The sequence below is a fragment of the Eschrichtius robustus genome, chromosome 20 (assembly GCF_028021215.1).
Source record: "Eschrichtius robustus isolate mEscRob2 chromosome 20, mEscRob2.pri, whole genome shotgun sequence".
In the NCBI taxonomy this organism is placed as follows: domain Eukaryota; kingdom Metazoa; phylum Chordata; class Mammalia; order Artiodactyla; family Eschrichtiidae; genus Eschrichtius; species Eschrichtius robustus.
Genome location: NC_090843.1, coordinates 40,749,399 through 40,772,053, shown reverse-complemented (window position 1 = coordinate 40,772,053; position 22,655 = coordinate 40,749,399). Strand labels below are relative to the sequence as shown.

Sequence of the window (22,655 nt, the reverse complement as noted above, 5' to 3'; positions counted from 1 at the left end):
CCTGCTTTATGCTGGGCCCTGAACTAGGCGTTGGGGACAGAGAGCTGAATGAGACCAAAAAATGCGTGCTCTGTCAGGGCCACCAGCTGGCACATTGGTAACTTTGATATCATGTGACTAGTGCTGCCATTTTGATGGTGCAGCAAGAATCTAACAGGCCCAGGCCATGTGGGGGAGAACCAAGGAGTGCATCTGGGAAGGCTTCCTGGAGGAGGAGGTCTGTGTTCTGAATCCTAAAATTGCAGTTGGTCAGGGTGGGGCTGTTAGGGCCGAGGCGTTAAGAGCGCAGGACTAGGGAAAAGTGCTGGGATGGTATGGTGGCCAGAGGAAGGAGCAGCCCAGGACTCAGCCACACGTGGCTGAAGCAGCAGGTCCCTAGAGGATTGGTCAATCTGTGTGCAAAGGAGGTTATCTCCTCTCCAGGATCAGATTTCTGGAGTGGGGAACAGAAAGGAAGGGCACCTCAATACTGACATTCCTTCTCGCCTCCAGCTTGTCTCTGAGCTCCCTTGATGTTTTCCCTGCAGCCACTGTCCCTCCCTCCCCCTCTTTGAGATAATGATTTGCCACTCACCTCTGAGATAGTGTATCTATCCCAGATACACTGGGAGGGGCCCAGAATACCCCTGAGCCTCTTTGACTTGCTTGGGGTTTGGGGGACAAGGATTGTGTGCACCTCAGGAGATTCTGGTTCAGTAGAGGGTCCTGGACCTTTGCCTTTCAGAAGCTCCCTGAGATCCTGCTGCACCCCTCCACCTGAGAATCCTGGCTTCAGGGATGCCCGAGTACCTTTAGGGTTTCCGCACCCCTCCACCTGAGAATCCTGGCTTCAGGGATGCCCGAGTACCTTTAGGGTTTCCGCACCCCTCCACCTGAGAATCCTGGCTTCAGGGATGCCCGAGTACCTTTAGGGTTTCCACACTGAGGCGCTGATGGATCTTCCCTGCCCAGTCTCCTTGCACTTACTCTTACTTTTACGAAGTGGCATTGTTGTTGTTTGTTTTAAATCTCTCCTTTTATTCTTCCGACAGTGATCTCTATCATCTTGTTTTTTGGCTTTACTACTTTTTAAAAGGTATTATTAGATAGGGAAACTGGGGCACAAGGAAGTAAACGTTGTCCAAGGTCATGGAGAAGCCAGAACCTGCCTTACAGAGTCCACGGTGTCTTCAGCCTGCTGAATGTCTTGCTGGGCAGAGGGCCTAAGGGTCCCGAGCCCCGGGTGTTTGAAGAAGCGGGGAAGGGGGTCTGCTCCTCAGACACCGTAGTGTTTTCTTGCCTCCCTCTGCTGGGTTCCAGGCTGGCACAATCACGACCATTGTTCCCAGTTGCTCTGCCCGCCTGCCTGGACCATCTGTTCTCCTAACAATATCTACCCATAAATCCTGTCCCCGACTCCAGGGTGGCTTCGCTGGGGGACAACGAAGCCTGTGACCGGCAGCCAAGCTTTTCCCATGGCTGCACGAGGGTGCGTCCACACCTGTGTGTGCTTACTGGCGGCACCAACACCTGCCTCTCAGGCCAAGGTTGTGTGTGCGCAGCGGTCTCCAGGGCTGCAGTTGGAAGGGCTCCTCACAGAGCCCTTTCTGCTGTAACCCACGCTACTGTAAATCTTGTTCTTTATGAAAAGAGATTTTTATCTTGTGTATCCTGGCATACAGTAGGTCCTCCCTAAGTGTTTTTTGCCTGCCAGTGAATGAATGAGTGAATAATTAGAAGCCCATGTGTAAATGTCACTGGGGTGTCTGTGAATGAAACAGACCCAGTTTGCCTGGTACATGCAGAACACTCCCTGGGTGGCATGGGGGCGCTGAAGAAGCATCCCTCCCTGAGTCTGCCCTGAGGAGCTGGTCTGATAGAGGGAGACAGCAAATGATGAGGTGCCACCTTGCCCGTCATTCCGGCCACTCAGTGCTCTCTCCCCTCTTCCAGGCCACCAGACCGCTTTGAGTGCTGTGGCCGATCTGGAAGAGCAGAGGGGGATCAATATTGGCCGAAGTTTCCAGAGACTGCCTCATGGAAAAGGGGAACCTGAGAGGCTCTTGAAAGCTGGACAGGCCTTGTTTATGAGGACAGAGGAGAGGTGCAGACGGCTGTGCTCTGTGGTCCCTGAACCAGTGGCATTGGGGGTAGGGCCCAGCAGTGTGTGTTTGACAAGCCCTGCAGGTGACCCTGATGCTCACTGAGTGTGGTGACAGCTGATGCAGAAAAAGGAAGGGGTCTGATCTTTACACAAGAGACTGAGGAGCTGGGAAGTGACCTGGCGCGTTTTAGATGAGTTCTTCTTTTGGCAGCACAGAGAAGAGACAGGAAGGAGACAGGCTGACCAGCCAGGAGGCATCAAGGGAAGCAGGCTTGGGGTGCAGAGGATCCCAGCTGGGTTGGTGGTGGCCGTGGGAGCAGACAGCAAAGCCAAGTGTCCTATGACAGGAGAGTAGACAAGCCTGGTCACAGATTTGATCTCGTGCCACACTTTCAGAGCACTCTTTTCTTGAAAATGTTTAAAAATGATTTGTCCCCTATCACATTGTTATATGCTAATTGTGGAAAATACAAGAAAGAAAAAGGGGGGTACAGAATTCCACCACCATCCAGGACAACTATTGATACATTGGAGTATTTCCTTCTACTCCTTTTTCCTATGCATCTTTCCTTTATGTAGTTGAAAGCATACCATATGTATCAGTTTGCATCCTGCATCCTTTGCTTAACAAAATAGCGTAAGCATTTCCTGATGTGCTTTGAGGCTGTCTCTTTTTGTTGTTGACAGGAGGGCCATAAGATGGGCAGGGTGGCACTGGTAAGGAAGCAGTTACTAAGGCTCAGGGAGAAAAGGAAACTTGTTCCATGAACTTCAGATAGTAGGGAAGTCTGAAGTTAAACAGCCTGGGTTGTTCAGCTCATAAATTACAAGGAAAAAAAGGGATGAAGGGGGAACCTGTAGATTAAAATAGACTTTAAAGACAATGTGCAAGACTTAAGTATAGTGTTCAGGCATGCACATTTGAGGGTTAAGAAATGCAAGGAAGTGATTACCATGCAAACAGTTTGTGGCACGTGGAGAGGGTTTTGGAGCACCTGGCAGAGTTTCATTTCTTGACATGAGTGGTTGAAAGGTGTTTGCCTTATGATAATTCATTCAACTTACATGTATTTTGTGCAGTTTTCTGTATCTGTTTTATTTTTTAAAAAAGGTTGAAAGGAAACAGGAGCTTGCTCAAGGATCTGTGTGGCAGAGTCAGGACCAGAACCCCTGTTCACCGGTCCTCCCTTGGGCTTCATTTCCAACTGTTCCCACCCTTTGTGGGTTGTCTGCTCACCCACCTCCCAGCCCCTAGCTCCCAATCTGCAGCTTGCAGGAAAAACTGCAGATTTACAGCTCATTTTGGTTGACTTTCAGGGCCAAGCTGAGACAGCCTGGGGGGAGAACAGGGATTCCCCTTTGACTCAAATGGGGAAATTCTTGAGGAGATCAGTTAAGTCAGGAGTGAAGCTGTCTTAGCCGTTTCTATCATTGTGTGCGGTGTTGTGTGTTGCAGAGGCAGGAGGTGCCTTGACAATTTCTCTCTCTCTGGTTAGTTCAAAGATACAGGCTCAAGCACCCAGGCTTCTGTGTGCTTTCAGACTCCCTTTTCATTCATTTCCTTAGTCTGGCGCATTGGGTTCCTGGAAACAAATGTTTTTTTTTTCTTTAATAAGCACTATCCCTCCCATACCCCATCACCACACACCCTGCCTCAGCTGCCCTTTTCCTCTGACTCCTTCCCAGAAGCCCAAGGAGGCAATGCAAGGGCCACCATGGGGCACACCCAGGAGAGGGGACAATGGATGAGCCCTGCCGATGCTAAGCACCCCCTTCGTCCTGGCAGGGCAAGCGGGAGAGACTTTTCTGAATCAGGTCCTTGAGCCCAGGGCCCTGCTGGTTCTGAAACCAGACTTGGGCTCCTAGCTGGATTCCTGCTTCTCCCTGCCTGGGTGTCAAGTTTCACCACGGGAACTGGGCCAAAGCTTTGATCTTGGATGAGGCCAAGGACACCAGTGGGGAGTGGGCCTAGTACTCACCCTAGCTCTGCCTGCCCAGGAGAAGGGGGTCTTTGCACTTGCCTGCCCTTCCCAGAAGGTTGTGGAAGGGCTTTTCTGTTGGGGATCAATTGTCCACAGTCCTTGGTCCCCCCCAGATCATTGTAATGAAGCCCCCCAATTACGGTACACCAGGACTTCATGCTGCTGAGGAGGAGGGCTCCCCTTAGGTTCTGGAACAGCACTGTCTGATAGAACTTCCTGTGATGTTGGAAATGTTCTAATATACGTGCTGTTCAACGTGATGGCCATTGAACACTTGAAATGTGGTCGCGCGACCGAGGAACCGATTTTAAATTTTATTTAATTTTAAATAATTAAAATTTAAATTTATCTGGCCACACGTGACTAGTGGCTACCTTCTTGGGCAGTACAGTTCTGGAAGGAGCGGGTGTCTGAGAAGGCTATACTGCCAGCTCCCCTCTTGCCTCTGCGCACACATACACACATTACACATTTCAGGAAGGCCCTGGATACAATGTCCTTTTTTAAAATAATTAATTAATTAATTAATTTTTGGCTGCGTTGGGTCTTTGTTGCTGCGCGCGGGCTTTCTCTAGTTGTGGCGAGTGGGGGCTACCCTTCATTGCAGTGCGCGGGCTTCTCATTGCGGTGGCTTCTCTTGTTGCAGAGCACGGGCTCTAGGCATGGGGGCTTTAGTAGCTGTGGCCCGCTGGCTCAGTAGTTGTGGCTCACGGGCTCTAGAGCACAGGCTCAGTAGTTGTGGCACACGGGCTTAGTTGCTCCGTGGCATGTGGGATCTTCCTGGGCCAGGGCTCGAACCTATGTCCCCTGCACTGGCAGGCGGATTCTTAACCACTGTGCCACCAGGGAAGTCCCTATAGTGATAATATTGTTATGAACACTGGTGTTCAAATGTCTGCATCTCTGCCTTCAGTTCTTTTGGGAATATACCTGGGAGTGGAACTGCTGGATCATATGGTAATTCTGTGTTTAACTTTTCAAGGAACCACCAAACTGTTTTCCACAGCGGCCGTACATTTTATGTTGCAGTGTACCTTTTAAAATAATTCTTAATTTTTAACTACAAAAACAATGCATGTTTGTTGTAAAAACTTCAAAGGATGCAGAGGTACCTGAAGTAACGATGCAACCCTCCCTTTTAGACAACTGCTACTTAGTGTTTGGTGTGTATCCACTTGGACCCCTCCCTGTACATCTCCAGATATACAAGCATACACTCAGACATTTCAGCAAAAGTAGTGCACGGGACACCTGGCCCTGCCACTTGGTTTTTTTCCATGTCATCCCATGTTGCACCTGAAGTTCTCGACTGTGTGCCTCTCTGTTCTGTGGATGCACCTTGTATCATGTATCGGTTCCTGGGTAGTGAGAGACAATTCTCACAAACCCTATGCACTCACAGCTTCGCACATGTTGGCTGCCAGAGCTGACCTTGGCACTTGGGAGGCCATGCAGCCCAGAACCACCTTCCCCATCAGTCTCAGCTTTTCCCAAGTTGCTCTACGCTTGGGGCAGCTAAACTAGCTGAGCTGTGTTTTGTGAAGGAGGGCCTCCCACCTGGCCTTATCGAGCTGCAGCCTGGCGTGGTACACCCTCCCCTCTGGGAATTCTGGGAATCAGCCTCCTTTGAAGTGAGGAAGTAACTTAGAGCTGGGCAGAGAGGTGAGCTGCTGCTGGAGAGAGAGAGAGAGTCCAGACTCTCGCAGCATGGGGCGGGCGGGGTTTCTCTTCGGGGCTCTGAGAAGGAGCCTGTGGGACCATCAAGGCGTGCTGTGCCCTCACACACTTGGAAAGACCCAGCTTAGGCCTGGCAAGAGGCCACCTTTCAAGCCAGGGACCAGCCTATCTTTTGCCAGCACCTTTTTCTGCAGAGCCCCAGGCAGCTGGTGGGAGAGTACAAAGAGGCCTGGAAAATCCACAAACTGCATAATCAGCCCCTGCATCTTGGACGCTTGACTCTGTTTATTGCTTCCTGTCCCCAAAAGCCCTTTACAAACAGAGGGGCTTTCAGGGGGGTGAGCTGGACCTGGTGGGTGGCCTGCCCCTGCCAGACGTCCCACAACTCTGGGAGCCGGCAGCTTCCCTAAACAAGTCCACTTTCCTTTCCACTTCTCTCTGCCACCCCCAAAGGGAACAGGGGGTTGTCCGAGAGTGTGAGAGGGCCCTAACTGACAAAGGACAAGGGTCTCATTTCTACCAATTTCCTTGAAGGCCTGGAGGTTAAGCTCTAATGAGGTGCAGGAGGGGAGCAGGGTAAAACCTTAGCCTCTGACTGACCCCTGTGAGGTGGGGAGGGGAGCAGGGGGTCTGTTCCCTGGGATCTAGGGATGGTCCTGTTCCAAGGGCAGTGGGACTCGCTCAAAGCTGTTTTCTTGTTTGTATTACATTTTTTTTTTCTTTTTGGCCATGCTGCGCGACTTGCGGGATCTTAGTTCCCTAACCAGGAACTGAACCCGCGTCCTTGGCAGTGAGAGTTCAGAGTCCTAACCACTGGACCGCCAGGGAAATTCCCTGTATTACATTTTTTTTAAACAAATTTATTTATTTTTTATTTACTTATTTTTGGCTGTGTTGGGTCTTCGTTGCTGCGCGTGGGCTTTCTCTAGTTGCGGCGAGCAGGAGCTACTCTTCATTGCGGTGCACGTGCTTCTCACTGCGGTGGCTTCTCTTGTTGCGGAGCACAGGCTCTAGGCATGCAGGCTCAGTAGTTGTGGCACTCGGGCTCAGTAGCTGTGGCTCGCGGGCTCTAGAGCACAGGCTCAGTAGTTGTGGCACTCGGGCTCAGTAGCTGTGGCTCGCGGGCTCTAGAGCGCAGACTCAGTACTCGTGGCGCACGAGCTTAGTTGCTCCGCGGCATGTGGGATCTTCCCGGACCAGGGCTCGAACCCGTGTCCCCTGCCTTTGCAGGTGGATTCTCAACCACTGCACCACCAGGGAAGCCCCTGTATTACATTTTTATAAACAGGTTTCTCCTTGTTGACTGACTTTTCTCCCTTCCCTTCCTCTCACCTCCCCAACCTTCATCCACCCTGTCCCAGAATTAACTAATTCACTTCAAAGCGTTTCCCACCACTGCTGGTGGCTGAGATGTGACTCTTTCAGGGAAGAGCTACAGCCCTGAGACGTTCACCTGGACACTCACGGCTGGGGGTGCCCGTGAGGGCTGTTTGCTGTGCTTTCCTTGCATCTGGGAGACATGGGCAGGGTGGGTGTGGGGGGCACATGGTTGGAAGAGGGATGCTGTGTTTTGGGAAGAGGGGCATGTAGGAAAGCAGTCGCCCAGAGCTGGGGCTGCCCCTTCCAGCCAGACGTGGGGCGAACTGTCCCTCTCCGACCCGGGGCTCCCGCTGTGGTCGGGCCGGGGTCGGAGGCCTGAGTTCCCACCCTCCCTCTGCTGCCTGTGTGCATCCTCCCTTTGCTTGGCGTCCCTGACTTAGAAGCCGATTGACCACATAGCCCTGATTTACCCCTGTTGAAAGGCCTCTCTGATATAAAAAGCAGAGGGGATGAGTTGGCCTGTGCTCTCTGTGTGGACCTGCCGTATGTGAGGGTTGTGGGTCTGCTTGTACTTTTCCGCAGGGGCTGTCTAAGCAGACTTTCCACGTGGGACCTCTGTGTGTCTGAGCCTGTGCATTTGGTTGTGCAATTCTGATCCTGCCCCACCCTCCCAGCTCCTTCCTGAAAGTGAAATGCTACAGTCCTTGCTCAAGAACAAAGGCTTGAGCTCAGCCCTGCATGTTAATGATTTTCAAGTGTGGCCACTTCCTCCTGCTGGGCCTGACTCACTCAGCTGCTGCCCGCTGTGGTTGGGATGGAAACCCAACTTGAAGAGCCCAGGGACGGACAGGGGGGCCCTGCTGGGGGTGGGAGCCGGAGCCTGGCAGGGTCCTGTTGGCCCTGGGACCCCTGTGGCAGAGGAGGCGTATGGCAGGACCGGCCTGCTCAGCTCTGAGCTGGGGTGCACCCCCTTCTTTTCTGTCTCCCTGCTCCTGGCCAATCCATGCAGCCGCTTCTCTCCTGCCCCAGGGTGACCCCACGTTCCCAACCCTTCTGGAGCCTCAGTTTCCCTTTGTGCCCCATGCAGAGATCAGAGGCTCCCCATTATAAGTGGGGTGACAGTGCAGTGAGTGGTTGGGAACATGGGCTTTGCGGTAGAATCCTGACTTAGCCGCTTGTTATTTAATTCCTCTGTGCCTCAGTTTCCCCATCTGCAAGATAACACCTCTTACCTCGAAGGGTTGTTGCTAGGATTCCATGGAGGTGAAGTGCCCAGCATGGTGCCAGCTGAGCCCCTGCTCTCGGGGAACAGGCCCAGCCTAGAGCCTGGCTTGTGGAACTCGCCCCCGGCACTGGAAACTGTCAAGTGCTGTGCACATGTAAAGCACAGTCATTTGAGGAAAGTCATCACGTTCAGAGTGAGAGAATGATCTATTTCAGGGTTTTTAAACGGCTGGGATCAGCAGACCTTGGCTACAATTCACAGATGTTTCCCACTGTGGAAGCTGGGTTTTCACTCTTGCCTTTCCTGTCGGTCTTTCCTCTTTGGTTATTTTGCACACGCACACGGGTTCCCCCTTTGTGCCACACCAAGGGGGCATGAATCCGAATTCACCCCGTGTCTGTGGGCTGTGGGTCTGAAAAGCACCACGGCTCCTCTGGCAAAGATTCATAAACCTTGAAGGATGAGTCAGTCCTGTTTGCCACCAGCAAGAAGTGCTTGAGCACTAGCTGAATACCTCGTGTTTTAACTGTGCTCATCAAGGAGCCATGGGACTAAGGAGTGTCCAGCTGCTTTGGAAAGGTCCCAGCAATTGCTGGACTGTCCCCATTGTCGCCTCATACCCCTTAAGTCTGGGTGACTTGCAACCCATTTGTAGGCTGGGGCCATTCCGGCTACAGCCTCTCTCCGACCCAGCCCTCGTGCCCATCCCACACTGGAAGGAAGGGAGTGCAGGGTCCACACATCCCCGGCTGGCAGCTTCCCTGGGAGGGACAGAGCGGCCACGAGTTTGGGCTTGTGGGGCGATTTGGCAGAGCATTTGTTTGATGACTGTTGATTAAGCCCAGGTGTGTGGGCCTAATGTTTACAGAATCCTGATTGGCTCAGGCTGGAATGAAAAAAATGGATATTCAGGGGAGTAGGGAGGTGGCATGGATAATCCAAAAGCCATTTGTTCAGGGCTTGGAGCCAGAGATAAGGTATTTTTGCCGATCTCCCTAAATCAGCCAGATAGGAATTCTTTTTAATGTGTGCCTACGGTGTACATCGGCTGCTCCAGGGACTGAACAGTCATGAAACTCAGCTCAGACAGCTGTGGACCATCTGGGGACTCAGGGCAGACACAGAGGATGCCAAGAATGAAAGGGATCTTGAAGATCATTTAGTCCTCCTTGCCCATTTTTCAGATGGGTACCTGAAGGCTCAGGCAGCAAAATGACTTGCTCAAGGTCACTTGGCCGGTCAGTGATGGAGCTAAAGTCAGAATCTGGGGCTCCAAACTGCATCGCTCTGCAAGGTAGTGGTCCTCACACTTTACTGGACATCCAAAAGATCTGGGGAACTTGTTAACATACAGATTCCCAGGCTGTATCCCCAGAAATTCTGATTTCATAGTGGGGAGAAGAATATATGTCCTTAGCAAACCCCTCAGAGGAGTCTGGTGAAGGTGGTCTCCACCATCCTCTGAGCTACACTGCTATAATGCAAAGGGCATTTGCTTTTAGACTGATAGAAAAGCACATTTGCACTTCCCAAAGCCACGTGAGCAGGCCGGTAGCAGTGCCGGGAACAGGCAGAGATGCAAACAGCTCTGGTTAAACCTAGGCTTTAAAGCAGGTTGCAAGAAACTGGTGTTGTCAGAAGACTTGACAGCACGCTGGTTTCTTTCCTGTGAGGCCGTGCAATTTGGATGTGGTGCAGCCCTGGACGACCTTTAGGTCACACATGACGACTCCTTGTCCCTATCTGTAAAATGGCTCTGATAACGGTAGAAGGTAATAATCTGCAGTTCTAGATTATCGTGAGGATTAACACAGTGCACGGGAAACACAGCCCAGCACTCAGTAAATGGCAGGTTCTCTGATTACTAATTGCTGGGGGGGAGGGAGGGGAGGGCAGGCCTCTGCTTAATGTCTTTATGGAATGGATTTCTGCTGAGGATGTCATTTGAGGACAAGGGTTCTGTTTCTGTAGCTAAAGAAAGGGTACAGGTCCTTCCAGCCCTGTGGGACTGGGAAGCAGCCAACCCCTTCTGCAGAGGTGTCGTCATGGTTTGTACCTAGCTTGGTGGTGCCTTTCTCTGGCTCTGATCCGTCCCCCACCCCAACTCATGTCCTTGCATCTCTGGGAGGTTTCGGTGATGGGGAAGGTCAGACTGAATAGGGACTCTTTCTCTCCATTTTCTAGGGATGGAGACTGAGGCCCCCTGGAGGCAAAGAAGGCTGGTTCTAGGACCGCCAGGAGCTCCTGCCCCTTCCCCTGACTGTCAGATTTGAGGGCCAGGGCTACCAGCCCCAGCGGGCCTGCAGCCCTCCTTACACTCCCATCTGGGAGTTGGTTCTGCAGGGAACCAGGAAGCTGATGCCTTGGCCAGGGTGTGCCGCTTCCCAGTTCTGGTTCTGGACAGATTTGCTGCAAATCAGGTCAGCCTGACCTCACCCCTCACCACTGATGCACCTGACGCTGTAAAAACCATTCTGGGCACATTTGGGGAAGAGAGAGAGGGATCAGGGCCTCATCTGGCCCTGCTGTCAGCCTAGCGAAGGGACGGGCTTGCAGGGTGGGCCGTGGGAAGGCTGAGGGTGCGGTCAGTGCACGTTAGCGTGTGTGTAGGACAGTCTGGCTGGAAGAACACAGCTTCCAAGTTGGGTGAAGAGAGGAGTGGACTGAGTGCCTGGGCTGGGCGGGAGGGTTCAGGAAAACCTAAAGGAGGGGAGCGTGGCCCCTGGCTGTGAGGGCCTGCGGCATCTGTAGCACCTGCCGCGCAGTGAAGGCTTTGAGGGAGCTGGTGTATGTGGCACACGCAGGTGCATGAGCTGTGAGTTGCTGCGCTGGGGTGCACGCCCACACGGGGACAGGGCGCTGGCCCAGGACGCCCCAATCTGGGTTCAGATCCCAGCTCTGTGGCCACTGAGCTCTGACCTCAGGCAACACACACCATCTGGCAGGGAGAGCATGGGGTTTCTTCCTGAGGGCATATGTGGGCACGTGGGTACTGGAGTTGAGCAGTGTGGGTGAGGGAGGGCCACAGGTGGGGAGGGATGCCTAGCCCAGCGGTGGCAGAGGAGGGGCGCGGGGGAGGGAGCAGCCTGTGGCTGGGGAGAGTAGGGGGCCTGGTAAGTGGCTCTAAACAATCCCATCTGCTGTCTGGGCCGGGTGGAATTTCTGATGGTGTCCAGGCTGCCTGCCTGAGGGGGGTGATGGCCCTCCAGCTGCAGCTGCCTCCTGCTGTTTGAAGCTGGGCCCCTCCCCAAGCCCCTGCTCCCCAGCCTGGGGCCTGCATTCCCCAGCTGCTATAGGAGGCACTTCTGAGAAGGGCACTCGGTGAGCCTGCGCTCCTGCTGCCCAGCCCGGAAGCCCCTCCCCGGGGGCAGGCCCCTGTCAAACTAGCGCAGCCCCCAGCAACAGCGGGAGCTCCACGCAGGGGTCCCAGAGCACCCCAGCCTGAGGTCCTGGAGGCCCCTGAGAAGAGCCTTCATGCTGCACACTCTCCCCGCTCAGGGCCAGATTCAAGATCATAACCCCAGGGGCTTGCCTGGTGGCGCAGTGGTTAAGAATCCGCCCGCCAATGCAGGGGACACGGGTTCGAGCCCTGGTCCGGGAAGATCCACATGCCGCGGAGCAACTAAGCCCATGTGCTGCAACTACTGAGCCTGTGCTCTAGAGCCTGTGAGCCACAACTGAGCCCACGTGCCACAACTACTGAAGCCTGCGCGCCTAGAGCCCGTGCTCCGCAACAAGAGAAGCCACCGCAATGAGAAGCCCGCGCACTGCAACAAAGAGTAGCCTCCGCTCGCTGCAACTAGAGAAAGCCCGCCAGCAGCAACGAAGACCCAACGCAGCCAAAAAAAAAAAAAAAAAAAAAAAAAGATCATAACCCCAGGCCTGACTCCTGGGCCAGGCTCTAGACACAGGCAGTCTTACTGACAGCTGCCCCGACTGAGAGAACGTGATCCCCCTCAGGAACCTGTCTGAGGAGATACAGGTGTCCCCGTTCTACACATGAGGAAACGCACTCAGAGATGTTCCACTCACCCAAGCAGCAGTGATCAGGATGGAAGCCGGGGTTAGCCCGGAGCTCAAACCCACCCTTAACCACTGTGCTCTTACCCCAGACACAGCGCTGGTAAAAACCAACTTGTGGTTTCCCCTCCACGGGGAGCTTCCTGGCTAGACCCCACCCCACTGCGCGGCTCCGGTGGGCCCTCCACACTGTGGTCTGACCTCTGAAACAGCTGTGGCATCAGCCATCACCTTGCCCACCGGGAACCTTTGTGTACCCTGCAACCCTACCAGGAGCTAGCCGGGGCCCTGGCCCTGAGGCTGAGGCTCTGGAAGCACGTGCGAGGCAGGACTGGGGAGGGCTTTCCAAATAGTCCGGGTAGGAAGGATGGAGTTGGGATTCTAAGGATTACAAAAGTTTTAAAGCCCTGGAGGCTCTGTGCTTTTAAGATTTTTTTTCTATCATCATTCAGTTGTTTTTGGTTTGGTTTGATTTGGTTTTTTAAAATCAGAGAACAGTATAAGACGGAGGTTAAGAAGAGCATGGACTCTGGGGACAGATTGTTTGGATTCACGTTTTGGCTCTGTCACTGACTGTGTGACCCTACATAAGTTATTTAAACTCTCTGAGTCTTAGTTTCCTCATCTGCAAAATGAGTATGATACTTGCTTTACTGTGGGGCTTTGATGAGATAATGCATGCCACGTGCTTAGAAAGTGTGTGGCACATAGTATGTGCTCATAGATATTTGCTATGACTATTATTAAAAAGTAATTCATGTCAATTGTAGATAATATGCATATGCAAAGAGAATATAGAAAATCACTGGCAGAGCTATCATTTTGATATTCTTTATAGGTTATCTGCTTATTTTATAATTTTTAAATTAATGAACATGAATCAAAATTTAAAAGATACAAAAGGATTTACAGAGAAAAGTTTCCATGATCTGTCTCTTATGACCTAATTCTCCCCAGTGGAAGCCTATATTATCAGTTTCTTATGAATCCTTTCAGAGCCCTTTCCCTCACCCTCTCCATATGTAGACATACACATACCATAATGCACTATAGTATAGAGACTATACTTACTTTTCTGTGCCTTGCATTGTTCCCCTAAGCAATAGGTCTTGGGCATAGAGACATACAGAGATGCCTCATTTCTGTTTACCATTGTATAGTGTTCCATTAAATATGTTACATGAATTCCATAGAAGTGGAATTCATGGAACAGTGGGTGGGTGCAAAGTGTGTGCTAGTGTGGGGTAAGGGGACAGGAGTTGGGACTTCTGTTCCCAGGACCCTCCTCTGCTCTGAGCACCCCTCCCTAATCTTGGTTCCTTGGCCTGGACTCCCTGGGCATGCTCAGATACTGAATTACGTGGCATCACTGACTGACCACCCGTCCCAGAGGCCCAGAGACATCTCCTGTTTCTGCCCAGACTTCAGGGCTCAGCACCAGACCATGCAGGCCCAGCCTGTGGAGGGGCCTTCAGCTTAACTGCCTGAAGGACATGCCCGGGGAGGGGCAGCTGGCCCCTCTTTGCCAAGGAGCTGGACCTGGGTCAGCAAGAGCTCATGCCTGGAGCCAGCCCAGCCTCACTGCCTTGCACCTGAGCTGCCAGTGCCCCCTTCTCCCAGTTTGGGCCATTGCACTTGGTCCCAGGTACAAACACATTCCTGCCAGCCCAGAGGGGCTCCCCAAGGCTGCAGCCCCTGGGTGGGGCAGCGGGGAGCAGCTTTCCCTCTGTCAGCTGAGGTCTGATCTCCTCCCAGGCACCTGGGTTGAGTGTCTTGGCTGAGCTGGTAATGCTTGTTGATGGAGAGAGGGATTGTTGTAGAAATAGTCCCAACCAGTTCAGGTAGAGATGGAAAACAGTTGGTTGCCCAGGCAACTGACAACCTTGACGGAGTAGAGAAAAGGTATTTGTGAGGAAACTGCCATGGTTCTGTCTTTCCTTCTGGTAGGCTTTGCCTAGACTCCTTCCTCCTCCCTTCTTCCCTGGACATGAGCATCAGGCACCCCCAGCCTCTCCAGGGGCAACTCTGCCCCGTTAGGAGTCAATTCAGTTCACAGTTACTGAGTTCTTGCTGTGTGCCTGGCTCTATGCTCAGCTTCGGGAATGCAGAAAGGGGGTCAGGCCTGACGGATTAAGAGTGTCAGATCTGGAGTCAGATCAGTTGGCTGCTTAGCTGTGTGACCTTGAACAAATTCCTCGACTCCTCTGTGCCTCATTTTTCTATCTATAAAGTGGAAATAGCATTAGTAATATGTACCTCTTAGGGCTGTAGAGAGGATGAAAAGAGTTATTAACATGCATAAGGCACTTGGAATAGTGGTTGGTACATAAAGAAGCAGGCGATAAGTGTTATGTTAGCATTATTGCTATTATTACCATCATTCTACCAAGATGAGCCGAACAAATGACATGTTACTCATGCCTGAGGAGCTTCATCTTGGCTCTTTTCAACTGGAAGGCAGAGTTGACTTCTCAGCCCTTTTACAGCAGCCAAGCCCAATGTCTGGGCCTCAGGAACAAAGATGAACAATGGTGTCCTTAGAACTGAATCTCTGGGGCCAGTCCTTTCATAGGGTAGGGACCTTATTAATTTCCTTTGAAACTTCTTGCCCTAATCCACACCCAACAGCCCCCATCAGCTATAGACCTTCCCACAGAAGTTGAAGCAAGAGAGAGAAAAATTAGGAAAGAAAATATCTTTTTTTCGGTGTTTTTCTTCTATAGATTTTTAAAAGATATTACTGGGGTAGGTGGATTTCTTTTCTGCCCCAGCCTTAGATTGGACTAATTGATGGGGGATGGCCCAGAGAGGTAAGTGGCTAACCCAAGGTCACACAGCCGGGCATGGCAGAACTGAGTCTGCCTCTCCCTCTCTTCCTCCTCCTCTTCTCTTAGGTCCAATAAGGCCTCCTTTTCCCGATGGCCGTGCCCGAGGGTCCTCTCTGCCCTTCCTGACACCCCCCCCCGCCCCCGGGAGTGGGCACAGGTGCGGCTGCCCAGCAGCTCCCGGTGCCTCGGGAATGAGGCCGGCTTTGTTGCGGCCCCAGCAGCTGTGGCCGTTTGAGTTTCCATTAAGCCGTTTCCGCGCCTTGGTCTGGAGCAGGAGGCTCGGCATTTAAAGGTCACCCGGCTTTTGAAGCTGCAGTGACATTAATAGCTTGGGAAGAAAACAAGACTGTGCGGGGACCGGAGGACAAGGCGCCTCTGTCAGGGCTGCCCCCCGCCCCCCCTCCCCCGCTGGGTGCTCACGCGCATACACACACACTTACACACTCGGACACACACACACACACAGACCCTGACAGCCTCTCTCTGTCTCTTGTCCCGCCCTCCTTTCTCCCCTTTTGGGGCCTCTCCAGCTCAGAAGCCAAGAAGCTCAGGCAGACTTCCCTGTGCCCTGCCCCCATCACGTCTGAGGTGACAATTGGACATGGATGCAGCTGCCCCAGGCCCAGCAGCCTCTCCATTAACACTGCCATTACCCACTTGAGGTTTCCCCAGGACTTAACCATGGTTACACAAGCATCCCAGGGGTCATATGACCTCATTCTGGCCCTGCTGGCTTTTGCAGCCTGGATTCCTAATGAGACAAAATAAGCCTGGGCCTGGTCTTCTCATACGGGAAATGAAAGGGCTGGCAAGCAGGGTGTATCTTGCTTGCCAGTTCTAATCACTTGGTAGTGGCTTGCCCAGAGTGCTGGGTTGAAAAGGCTTCTGAGGCTGTGTGGGTTCCATAGGACAATACCTAGATGGATTAGTGATGCCTGCCAAGGACACAGGATATAAATTAGTGGCGTGTGTGCCTTGTATTTCGCACCTTGGGAATAAATTATTTTGAAACTCTTCCAGTCTTGGATTCTAAGATCCCTGGAGTGGCTGGGTGGCTCCTCTTCCTTTTAGTCAGCCTGAGAGTGGGGGTGGGGCTGCTTTTTGAGTTCTTGGAGAGAAGCTGATCTGTATTGCCCTTTCCTGGGAGCAGCTGTGGCCTGAGCCCTGGGACACCACCTAGTGGCCTGGAGTGGTAGTGCCATTGGGCTGGGCCCAGATCTTATGCAAGAAGGGACAGCGAGTCCCTCTGCAGGCTGTGATCACAGCAATTACAGATAGATCACAAGACCCGGTCTGTCCCTGTCCCTGGGAGTTTTCAGAGGAGGGAGCCTGGGGTGTGCAGGGACAGAGCTGGCCTCGGGTAGTCACTCCAGAAGAATGGGGATGGGGGGGCCATGCAGAGAAGTGCTGGCAATTGGGACCTCTGGCCTCCCAGCCCCATAACTTCCTCCTGAGGCCTCCTCTTCTAACCCCCACCTTTTGGGGTTGAGTCCTGGTCCTCCTGGGAGGCAGCAGAGTATCAATTCAGGTGTTGGAGGGGGTCGACCTCCTGCCCGCTGGAGCTGTCGCTGGCTTGGAAAGAAGACCAGCAGACCAGCCTTGTGTGCCAGGGAGGAGGCCCTCAGGCCAGGTGGCAGAGGGCTCAGGCACCTTAACCGTGTCACTGAGCAGCCTTGGCCTTGGTCGCTTCATCTGTGAAGCGGGGTAATAATGCACACCCTGTATAAATGATAGGTTTGTTGTGAGGACTAAATGAGAATGCAGAGAAGACAGGGCTTCACAGGGAAATGAAGAAAGCACCCCGTCCCCACCGTTAATATGAGCCGGAGAAGGAAGAGAGGGGAAGGGAACCCACAGTTGCTGCGCCTCAACTTCTTTCCTTCCCTTCCTTACTTATCCGCCTGATAAGTTACGTTGGAGCTGCTGTTGGACACCCATGTGGAGGCAGCAGGTCGGCTGTGCAAATGTGGAGTTGAAGGGCGTGTTCCCGGGAGACCTCAGGGCGAGAGACATGTGGGAGCCAATATTCGGCGTGTAGACAGTATTAAAGCTGTGGGACTGGATAAGATCACTCAAGGTTTGAGTATAGCTCAGGAAAAGGGCCAAGACCTGGGCCGGAGACCGCACCAACCTGTCTCGTTGGGTGCTTCCTATGCTGAGGCACCCGTATAAATTGTCACAACACCCCTTCCACGTAGGTATGATCCCAACTTTGACAGACGAGGAAGCTGAGGTTCAGAGAAATGAAGTAATTTCTCCAAGTCACACAGCCTTACCAGGCCCAGGCAGAATGGGAATCCATTCTGGCTCCTGGGCTCTCACATCCCCCATGTGGGCCCTACCTGGCCCTGCAGGAGACTGGCTGGGATGACCTTGGACAAAGTCGGGAGAATGACTCTCCAACTCTCAGGCAGCTGGCCCACCTCCCTGGGCCAGGCTGGGAGTGACTCAGGCCTTGGCTGTCTACGCACGCTTGGAGGGAAGCTTGGCTGTCTGCCGCCCCTGCCAGGCCTGGATTCCTTTCTGGGGAGGCGGAAGGCCTGGCTCCCTGGGACCTGGGGGAGGACAGGTGTGGGGTTTCTGCTTCCCAATCCCCAGGTTGCTCACTACCTGTGAGTTCAGGAGAGCCTCTGAGTCTGCCTCCAAGATGTCTAATGGGCTCAGCAGGTTAGATTCACTTCCCTTTTCAGAAGTCAGGGGTTATCTCCCTCTGTTTCCCTGCCAGTGCCCAGCAGCCAGGGTTCAGAGAGGCAGCGGAGTGATTTCCCCAAGGTCACAGAGCCAGTTCTGGGGCAGAGCCAACAGACCCCCTCCCTGCCCTCCCTCCCCCAGTGCCGTCTGGGTCACATTTCCTCTGCTGGAATGTCAGCCAGGCTGTGCCGTCTCCTGAGCCATTCTGAGGTTCCTCGGCTCCTAGCCCTGCAAACCTGACTTGGCATTTTTGGCTCTTAGGAAATGGGTTCCTAATTCTGGCTTCTCTACACACTGGCTGTGTGACTTTGTACAAGTTACCTAACTTCTCTGAACTGGTTTCCACAGCTATAAAGTGGGGACAATAACATCTATCTCTGGAGTTGTAAAAAAAGATTAAATGTGAAAGCGCCTGGCACAAGCTCGTACACCTAAGCTGCCTGCTTCATTTTTTCATGTGTTTTAAATTTTTTTTCATTTGAGCTGTGCCGGTTGTAGAAGGCAGCCTGGCACGGATGACTCTGACCCTGAGGACAGTCCTTCTCCCTGCTCCCAGCCACGCTGGCCAAACCTCAGCCCTGGCCTCAGCCTCTGCACTTGAGCTCAGCGAGGGCTGGGGAGATGGTCCTCTGAGAAGTGGGGGCCCTCACAGCGGCCCCTCCTGGTGTTAATTGTAGGCAGCCTGGCTTTGGGAGTCCGTGGGTCCTTGCAGAGTCCTATGAAAATGGCATTTCTCTACACTGAATCCTGTTTCCCATTACCGTTTCTGAGCCACTTTCTCCTCATCCACAGAAACGCTCCCTGATGGAAAAGTCAAGGCTTTACCGCTCCTGCTCTGTGTCCTGGGCATCTCCTCTGGTCCTGGGTCTCGTCTCTTCATCTGTAATGTGGAGCAGGCTGTAGAGTTGTCGGCCGTTTTCATGTCGCGGCAGACACACAACGTGCTCTTTTTCAAGGCTTTGCACCTGGGGTAAATGGAAGCAGCTGCTGCGGCCCAGCCTCCCCTGGGGCCGTGAGGATCAGTATCTCCTTCCCGAGGGCTGACAGAATTTCGGGGGTTGATGCTGGGGAAGGATTGCCTAGAATCCCCCGCCCCATCCACTCCAGGAGCAGCTTGGCTGGCATACCAACTGCCCCTGGCTCTCTGCCGGCCTTGTGGGGCAGTGGGAACAACAGTCACGCAGCTAACCACGTTCCAGGCACTGTGCTGAGGATTATCCTGTTTAATTCTCATGGAAGCCCCATTCGTATAGGTGAGGGATTGGGCACAGAGAGGACAGGGGACGGGTACCAGGTCCCACAGCTGGAGCGGCAGAGCAGGAGTTGCAGCCTGGGGCTGAATCAGGGCACTTACTTAAATGGTAGGAGGGCAAGAAGGTTTCTTGGGGGCTTCCCGACACTCAGGCCCGGGGCCCGAGGGACCTGTAAAGAGGGCTGTTAATGGGGAAAACGTGGACCCCATCATCTTCCATCTTCCTCTGTCAGGGGTGGATCAGGTCCTGGCCTCTTTCTCCAAGGGGCTGCCCTTGGCAAAGTGAGGGCCAGGTCCCTCAACCTCTCTTACGAAATTACTCGAGGGGGAGGGCGAAGGTGGTGAAGGTGGCCGACTCCAGAGGCGTTAGCACAAGGCACTGACCCCCATGTGTGATGACACCAGGACAGGAGATTGCAGCCCAGGGCACGGCTTCTGGGGCCTCCTGGCCCTGAGGTCCTTGTTAGAAGCCTCAGGGCAAGTTTCCAGAACGCAGGACAAAGGCAGACACCAGGGTGGAGCCCCACTTCGGAGGGTGTTTTGGCAGCATCCTCTGACCTTACAGTGTGTCAGGGCGGGTGGAAGGTGTGGGTGAGGGGAGTTGGGGTGTCTAAAGCCAGCTGCGGGAGGCCACGTCACACTTGACTCCCCTCCCGTGTTCATCCTCATAACACATTTCTTGGACTGATCATTTGAGGTCACTCCTCTGTGCTTCCTTGTGCACTGGCTTTGGCCTCTCTGAGCTGTGACTCGCTCATCTGGGAAGCGATGGGGTGGAGGAGGTTGGATAATAAATCATACTTCACCCAGTCATCAGAATGCTACTCAGGCATTAAAGACCACAAAGGAGATCTCTATGTTCTGACATGAGAAGATGGCTACAATCAATAAGTGGAAAAAAGGAAGTTGCATAGTAGAATTTATGGTCTGATCACATTTCAGTAAAATGAATTCATACATATGGTAGTATGTGCATAGATAAATGTATCTGCATGTAGATATTCCAGTGTTAAGAGGTTTTCTCTGGGGGTGGGGGGGGGATTATAGTTTTGTAACATCAGTGTCCGGAGGCTGCATGGGGCCCATGTGCTTCTAGTTTCCTGCCCTTGAACACAGCCCGCCTCCCTGGGACTAGGCAGACACCCACCCAGCAAGCCCCAGAGCATGAGCCCCGGACAATTTCCACGTCCCTCAAAGGAGGTGGAGGTTTGAAGGAGATAAGAATCTCAGCATGGTGACACTGGAAGGCACTGGGGGACAGTATGAAGCCCCATTTTTACCTGTGAGGGGACTAACCTTTAGGGACAGAAGGAATCAGTGGTAGTGATGTGTCTTCTGGCCTCAGGGTGAGGGAGGGCGCTTCCGCTGCACCTTCCACACCCTCTGGTCTGATCTTCCTTTCATCATCAGTTAACTGTGGAGATCATGGCAAGGAAGATCATCATGCTGATTTGCTCACACCAGCTTTTCTCTATCATCTGTTAAGATGATGACCCCAAGTACTAGAAAAGGACTTAAGAATATCCTTTGCTGGAACAGTCCCTTAAAAATAAAGCTGCCGCTTTTCTACAATTAGCAAAATTACCGTACATCCTGGGATAAGCATGAGGAAGTCCGAACTTGTTGTTTTTAGACACATTCAACTCTCAGTTACCTGCACTAGCAGAAGTGCTACCTTGGAAGTGATTTACAGGCCTGGTTCTGAGTGGGCTGCACCGTGTTCTGCTGCAGATTTACTGGAGCTCTGCACAAGTGGATGCCATGATGGTGGGGCCCTGAGGTGAGGGAGCTAAGGAAAGCAGAGACTGGATGGGGCTGGAGACCAGAGGGGGAGGACATGGCCTATACAGAGCCCCTCCTGCCCCAGTCAAGTCTCTAGGAGTCCTTGGCAGTGTGTGCAGTGGTTGAGACCAGTGGCTCAGGGGCCATAGTGCTGGGTTCAAATCCCCGCCTCGTCCACTTTCTCAGGTCTGTGCCTCTGCATAAGGGGGATAATAGCACCTGCCTCATAGTGGTGTCAGGATGTAAGCCCTTACTAACTGGTAAAGAGCTGTGACCGCAGCTGGAGAGAAAGCAGAAAGAAGCTGTTCCCCCGTGGGCTTGGCGGGGGTCGCCCGAGTTCGTTGCATTCTGCCCCTGACTCTTGTCTCCCTCGGTTTCAGGTGGGATGGTCCGTGGAGCCGGACCCAGGATGCTCCCGGGGTGTGGATGACCAGCCGCCCAACCCCGCACGGCCCAGGCCCGGATGCCGCGCCCTTGTCTCCTGACCCGGGGACCCCGCCCGTCGCGGGACTGAGCTTCCCGAAGCCGCCGAGCGAGCGGCGACGGCACAGGGACCCGGGGGAAGGGGCTCGGCGCCGGCGGGAAACATTTTCCCCCAGCGGCTCGGCAAGATGACCAGCCTGTTCCGCCGGAGCGGCGGCGGCGGCGGGGGCGGCGGCGGGGGCGGCTCGGCGGCGGCGCGCGGGGCTGGGGGCAGCGCGGCCGCCTCGCAGGAGCTCAACAACAGCCGGCCCGCCCGCCAGGTGCGCCGCCTCGAGTTCAACCAGGCCATGGACGACTTCAAGACCATGTTCCCCAACATGGATTACGACATCATCGAGTGCGTGCTGCGTGCCAACAGCGGCGCCGTGGACGCCACCATCGACCAGCTGCTGCAGATGAACCTGGAGGCGGGTGGCGGCAGCGTCTACGAGGACAGCTCGGACTCGGAGGACAGCATCCCCCCGGAGGTAGGGGCACGGCCCCGATGATTCCCAGGAGCTCCAACAACTGTTTGAACCTCTTAGAGGACTTGGGTTATACTCCTGTCTGGGTTCTACCTAGCAAGCAGCCTTATTTCTCCCAGGGAAACGTACCCAAGTCAGCCCGTGGCCTTAATTTATGGGCAAAAATCATGCGGTCACTAAACAACACTGAGCACTACGCTGGGGCTGTGCCAGGCACGGTACTAGACCCTGGGTCAGGGGTCATCAGAATGAAGGAGCCTGTTCACAATGTAGACACCTGGCCCCCACCGCAACGTCGCGAACCCCACTTCCAGGCTGGAGCTCTCTGGTCTGTATTTTCTGAACTTCCAGGTACCCGCTAAGGCCAAGTCAGAGTTTCTGCCCTCACAGAGTTCACAGTCCAGTGAGGACTAGAGGCAGGTGTCAGGCAATGGCAGCCCGGAGGGGTGAGCGCTAGGATGGGAGAGATGAAAGCAGCAGAGAGGAAGGGATGGCTTCCCAGAGGAAGAGTGAAGAGTGAGGGAAAGGTGTGTGGGCAGAGGGAACGGCTTGTGCAAAGGCTCAGGGGTGAAATAGAGCAGGAGTCGTTAGGGAAATGGCAGCAGGACCTTCTGTCAGGATCCTAGAGTGAGCAGAGACCAGGAGGCCTTGCGGCTGAGAAAGAGTGTGGTGTGTTCTGGAGCGCAGGGACCCGTGCAAGAGAGCTTGCGAGTTCAGTTCCTCTGACCGAGGCGCGAGCGATACCCAAGCAGTTCCCTCCTCTCTCCAGGAAGGTGGCTGAGGGCGAAGGGACCACCCCACTGCATCAAGGCCCACTTGCTGGGTGTGGCCAGGCCTCCTCGGCCCCT

The 22,655-nt window shown here is 53.6% G+C and overlaps 1 protein-coding gene across 6 annotated transcripts in view; it reads left to right on the top strand.

Annotated features, from left to right (window-relative positions):
- Positions 1–22,655, top strand: part of CUEDC1 (CUE domain containing 1) — a 75,474-nt gene that overhangs the window by 33,390 nt on the left and 19,429 nt on the right. For 5 of the 6 annotated variants that reach the window (XM_068530713.1, XM_068530710.1, XM_068530714.1 and 2 more), the window contains one exon: positions 21,241–21,810. In XM_068530713.1, coding sequence (XP_068386814.1) covers positions 21,472–21,810 — 339 coding nt within the window. In that variant the 5' untranslated portion in view covers positions 21,241–21,471. Of the gene's footprint in view, positions 1–18,640; positions 18,797–21,240; positions 21,811–22,655 lie in introns of those variants that run through there. The other variant, XM_068530711.1, reaches the window with a different exon arrangement.